Source organism: Lagopus muta, chromosome 1 (genome assembly GCF_023343835.1).
Source record: "Lagopus muta isolate bLagMut1 chromosome 1, bLagMut1 primary, whole genome shotgun sequence".
NCBI lineage: Eukaryota > Metazoa > Chordata > Aves > Galliformes > Phasianidae > Lagopus > Lagopus muta.
Genome location: NC_064433.1, coordinates 192,443,111 through 192,448,574, shown reverse-complemented (window position 1 = coordinate 192,448,574; position 5,464 = coordinate 192,443,111). Strand labels below are relative to the sequence as shown.

The 5,464-nt window shown below is 58.7% G+C and overlaps 1 protein-coding gene across 1 annotated transcript in view; it reads left to right on the top strand.

Annotated features, from left to right (window-relative positions):
- Positions 1-5,220: 5,220 nt before the first annotated feature.
- Positions 5,221-5,464, top strand: part of STARD10 (StAR related lipid transfer domain containing 10) — a 31,309-nt gene continuing 31,065 nt past the window's right edge. Inside the window, 1 exon segment of the mRNA XM_048966653.1 lies at positions 5,221-5,448. Coding sequence (XP_048822610.1) covers positions 5,365-5,448 — 84 coding nt within the window. The 5' untranslated portion in view covers positions 5,221-5,364.

Here is a 5,464-nt window from a genome sequence, read left to right as displayed (position 1 = left end):
ATTTCCCCCATCCCATCCCATCCCATCCCCTCCATCCCATCCCATCCCCTCCATCCCATCCCATCCCCTCCATCCCACCCCATCCCATCCCATCCCATCCCACCCCACCCCATCCCATCCATCCCATCCCATCCCATCCCACCCCATCCCATCCCCTCCATCCCACCCCATCCCATCCCACCCCATCCCATCCCATCCCATCCCATCCCATCCCATCCCCCCCCCATCCCATCCCATCCCATCCCATCCCATCCCCACCCCATCCCACCCACCCATCCCACCCCATCCCATCCCATCCCACCATCCCATCCCATCCCATCCCATCCCACCCCATCCCACCCCATCCCATCCCATCCCATCCCATCCCATCCCACCCATCCCCACCCCATCCCATCCCATCCCATCCCATCCCCTCCATCCCACCCCATCCCATCCCATCCCATCCCATCCCATCCCATCCCATCCCACCCCATCCCATCCCATCCATCCCACCCCATCCCCATCCCATCCCATCCCACCCCCATCCCACCCCATCCCATCCCCATCCCATCCCACCACCATCCACCCCATCCCATCCCACCCCATCCCATCCCATCCCATCCCATCCCATCCATCCCATCCCATCCCATCCCATCCACCCCATCCCATCCATCCCATCCATCCCATCCCACCCCATCCCACCCCATCCCATCCCATCCCACCCCATCCCATCCCATCCCATCCCATCCCATCCCACCCCATCCCACCCCATCCCATCCCACCCCATCCCACCCCATCCCATCCCACCCCATCCCATCCCACCCCATCCCATCCCATCCCATCCCATCCCATCCCATCCCATCCCACCCCATCCCATCCCACCCCATCCCACCCCATCCCATCCCACCCCATCCCATCCCATCCCATCCCACCCCATCCCACCCCATCCCATCCCACCCATCCCATCCCATCCCACCCCATCCCATCCCATCCCATCCCATCCCATCCATCCCATCCCCTCCATCCCATCCCACCCCATCCCACCCCATCCCACCCCATCCCACCCCATCCCACCCCATCCCATCCCATCCCATCCCATCCATCCCATCCCATCCCATCCCACCCATCCACCCCATCCCACCCCATCCCACCCATCCCATCCATCCCATCCCATCCCATCCCATCCCATCCCCACCCTTCCCACCCCATTCCCACTCCATTCCCATCCCAATCCCACCCCATTTCCACCCCTATCTCTCCCATTCCTATTCCCATCCCAATCTCCCATCCCATTCCTCCCCATCCCATTCCCACCCCACTCCCAACCTTCCATCCTGTTCCCATCCCCCAATCCCAATAACCCCCATCTCCTTTCTCCCCATCCCATTCCACCCCATTTCCATTCCACATCCCATTCCCAATTTGCCGCCCCATTCTTCCAATCCCATTCCACCCCCCAATATCAATAACCTCCATCCCATCCCATCCCACCCCATTCCCTCCCCTCAATCCCAATCTCCCTTATCCCCATCCCATTCCCATCCCAATCTCCCCATTCCCATCCCATTCCCATCCCATCCCATCCCGATCTTCCATCCCATCCCCACCCCATTCCCACCCCTCAATCCCAATCTCTTCTATCCCCATCCCATTCCCATCCCCCAATCCCAATAATCCCCATCCCATCCCATTCCCCCCATTCCCATTCCCATCCCATTCCCCCCATTCCCATCCCCATCCCATTCCCATCCCAACCCCAATATCTCCCATCCTAATGCTATCTCCCAATCCCAATAACCCTCATCCCATCCCACCCCATTCCCATCCCTATCTCCCCCATCCCGTTCCTATTCCCAATCTCCCATCCCAATCCATCCCATTCCCATTCCACATCTCATTCCCATTGTCCATCCCATCCCATCCCATCCCATCCCATCCCATCCCATTCTGATTCACCATCCCATTCCCACCCCATTCCCACCCCCTCAATCCCAATTTCCCCATCCCATTCCCATTCCCATCTCTATTCCCAAACTCCCCTGTCCCCATTCCCATCCCCCAATCCAATAATCCCCATCCCATCCCATTCTCCATCCCAATCTCCCCATTCCCATTTCCATCCCATTCCCATCCCATCCCGACCCCAATCTCTCCCTTCCCATCCCCACCCCATCCCCCAATCCCAATAACTTCCATCCCATCCCGTCCCATCCCATCCCATCCCATCCCATCCCATCCCATCCCATCCCATCCCATCCCATCCCATTCTGATTCACCATCCCATTCCCACCCCATTCCCACCCCTCAATCCCAATTTTCCCCATCCCATTCCCATTCCCATCTCTATTCCCAACTCCCCTATCCCCATTCCCATCCCCCAATCCCAATAATCCCCATCCCATCCCATTCTCCATCCCAATCTCCCCATTCCCATCTCCATCCCATTCCCCATCCCATCCCCGACCCAATCTCTCCCTTCCCATCCCCATCCCATCCCCCAATCCCAATAACTTCCATCCCATCCCATCCCATCCCATCCCATCCTGATCTCATCCCCCAATCCCAAAAACTCCCACCCCATTCCCATCCTAATCTTTCCCATCCCAATTCTGACCCCATCCCATCTCCATCCCATCCCATCCCATTCTTTTACCCCCATCCCATCCCATCCCATCCCATCCCATCCCATCCCATCCCATCCCATCCCATCCCATCCCATCCCATCCCATCCCATCCATCCCAGTCTCCCACCCCATTCCCACCCCAATCTCCCCCATCCCATTCCCATCCCCTAATCCCAACCACCCCCATCCCAATTCCCATTCTCCCATCCCATTCTCATCCTATTCCTCACCCCATTCCCTTCCCTTCCCTTCCCTCCCCTCCCCTCCCCTCCCCTCCCCTCCCCTCCCTCCCCTCCCTCCCCTCCCCTCCCCTCCCCTTCCCTTCCCTTCCCTTCCCCTTCCCTCCCTTCCCTTCCCTTCCTTCCCTTCCCTTCCCTTCCCTTCCCTTCCCTTCCCTTCCCTTCCCTTCCCTTCCCTTCCCTTCCCCCTCCCTTCCCCTTCCCTTCCCTTCCCTTCCCTTCCCTTCCCTTCCCTTCCCTTCCCTTCCCTTCCCTTCCCTTCCCTTCCCTTCCCTTCCCTTCCCTCCCCTCCCCTCCCCTCCCCCTCCCCTTCCCTCCCCCCTCCCCAGTTGTTCAAATGTTGCCGTACACCTGGAGGTGTGCAAACAGAGGTGTGCAAATGGGGGTTGTGCAATTGGGGGCGTGCAAACAGGGGCGTGCAAATGGAGGTGTGCAAAGGGGGGCTGCACACCCGGGGGTGTGCAAAGAGGGGTGTCCAAAAAGGTGTGTGCAAACAGGGTGTGCAAATGGAAGTGTGCAATAAGGGATGTGCAAATAGGGGTGTGCAAATGGAGGTGTGCAAAGAGGGCTGCACACCTGGGGCTGTGCAAAGCAGGGTGTGCAAATGGAGGGGCGTGCAAACAGGGGTGTGCAAACAGGAGTGTGCAAATGGGGGTTTGTGCAATTTGGGGGTGAGCAAACAGGGGTGTGCAAATGGAGGTGTGCAAAGCAGGGTGTTCAAACAAGGGGTGTGCAAACAGGGGTGTGCAAACAGGGGTGTGCAAAGGGGGCTGTGCACCTGGGGGTGTGCAAAGGGGAGGTGTGCAAACAGGGGTGTGCAAATGGGGGTTGTGCAATTTGGTGGGCGAGCAAACGGGTGTGCAAATGGAGGTGTGCAAAGCGGGGTGTCCAAACAGGGTGTGCAAACAGGGTGTGCAAAGGGGGCTGCGCACCTGGGGGTGTGCAAAGAGGGGTGTGCAATTCGGGGGTGAGCAAACGGGCGTGCAAATGCAGGTGTGCAAAGAGGGGTGTGCAAATAGAGCTGTGCAACGAGGGGTGTGCAAATGGAGGTGTGGCAAAGGGGGCCGCACACCTGGGGGTGTGCAAAGCGGGGTGTGCAAACAAGGGAGTGCAAATGAAGGTGTGCAAATGCAGGTGTGCAAATGAAGGTGTGCAAACAGGGGTGTGCAAAGGGGGCTGCGCAGCCGGGGGTGTGCAAAGAGGGGTGTGCAAATAGAGCTGTGCAAAGAGGGGTGTTGAAAGAGGGGTGTGCAAAGTCGGGTGTGCAAACGGGTGTGCAAAGCGGAGTGCAACGAGTGGTGTGCAAATAGGGGCGTGCAAAGAGGGGTGTGCAAACAAGGGTGTGCAAATGGAGGTGTGCAAATGCAGGTGTGCAAACGGGTGTGCAAATAGAGCTGTGCAAAGAGGGGTTGGGAAATGGGAGGTGTGCAAATAGGGGTGTGCAACGAGTGGTGTGCAAATGGAGCTGTGCCAACAGGGGTGTGCAAATAGGGGTGTGCAAATGGAGGTGTGCAAATAGAGGTGTGCAACGAGGGGTGTGCAAATGGAGGTGTGCAAAGGGGGCCGCACACCTGGGGGTGTGCAAAGAAGGGTGTGCAAAGAAGGAGTGCAAATGAAGGTGTGCAAATGAAGGTGTGCAAACAGGGGTGTGCAAGCAAGGGTGTGCAAATGCAGGTGTGCAAATGCAGGTGTGCAAAGGGGGCTGCGCAGCCGGGGGTGTGCAAAGAGGGCTGTGCAAATAGAGCTGTGCAAAGAGGGGTGTTGAAAGAGGGGTGTGCAAAGTCACGTGTGGCAAAGCGGGGTGTGCAAAAATGGGTGCGCAAACGGGCGTGCAAATGGAGGTGTGCAAACAGGGGTGTGCAAATAGGGGCGTGCAAAGAGGGGTGTGCAAACAAGGGTGTGCAAATAGAGCTGTGCAAAGAGGGGGTGTGGCAAAGTCGGGTCTGCAAAGCAGGGTGTGCAAATAGGGGGCGTGCAAAGAGGTGCGTGCAAAGATGGGTGCGCAAACAGGGGCGTGCAAATGAAGGTGTACAAATGGAGGGTCTGCAAATGCAGGTGTCCAAAGAGGGTGTGCAAACAGGGGTGTGCAAATGCAGGTGTGCAAAGCGAGGTGTGCAAACAAGGGTGTGCAAATGAAGGTGTGCAAATGGAGATGTGCAAATGGAGGTGTGCAAATGGAGGTGTGCAAACAGGGGTGTGCAAAGTCGGGTCTGCAAAGCAGGGTGTGCAAAGCAGGGTGTGCAAACAGGGGCGTGCAAATGGAGGTGTGCAAACGCAGGTGTGCAAATGCAGGTGTGCAAAGCGGGGCTCCCCTTCCCCCCCCCCCCCCTTCGCCCCTCCCCCTCCCCGCCCCTCGCGCACCGGCGCAGCGCCCGCTCCCCGTTGGCCGGGATGGCGCTGGGTGCCGGGATCCCTCCATAAGCGCAGCAGCTTTGGGATCCCCCCCCCTTCCTCCTCCCCGTTGCCGTTCATCTCATAAGGACCCCCCCCCCCCCCCTCTGTCCTCCTCCCATCTCCGGGCCATGTCGTATCGCGACAGCGTGCAGATTCCCGACGATCGCGATTTCGTCGCGTTCAGGGAGGAGTGCGAGTGCGATCGGGATTGGTAAAGTGAGCTACAGC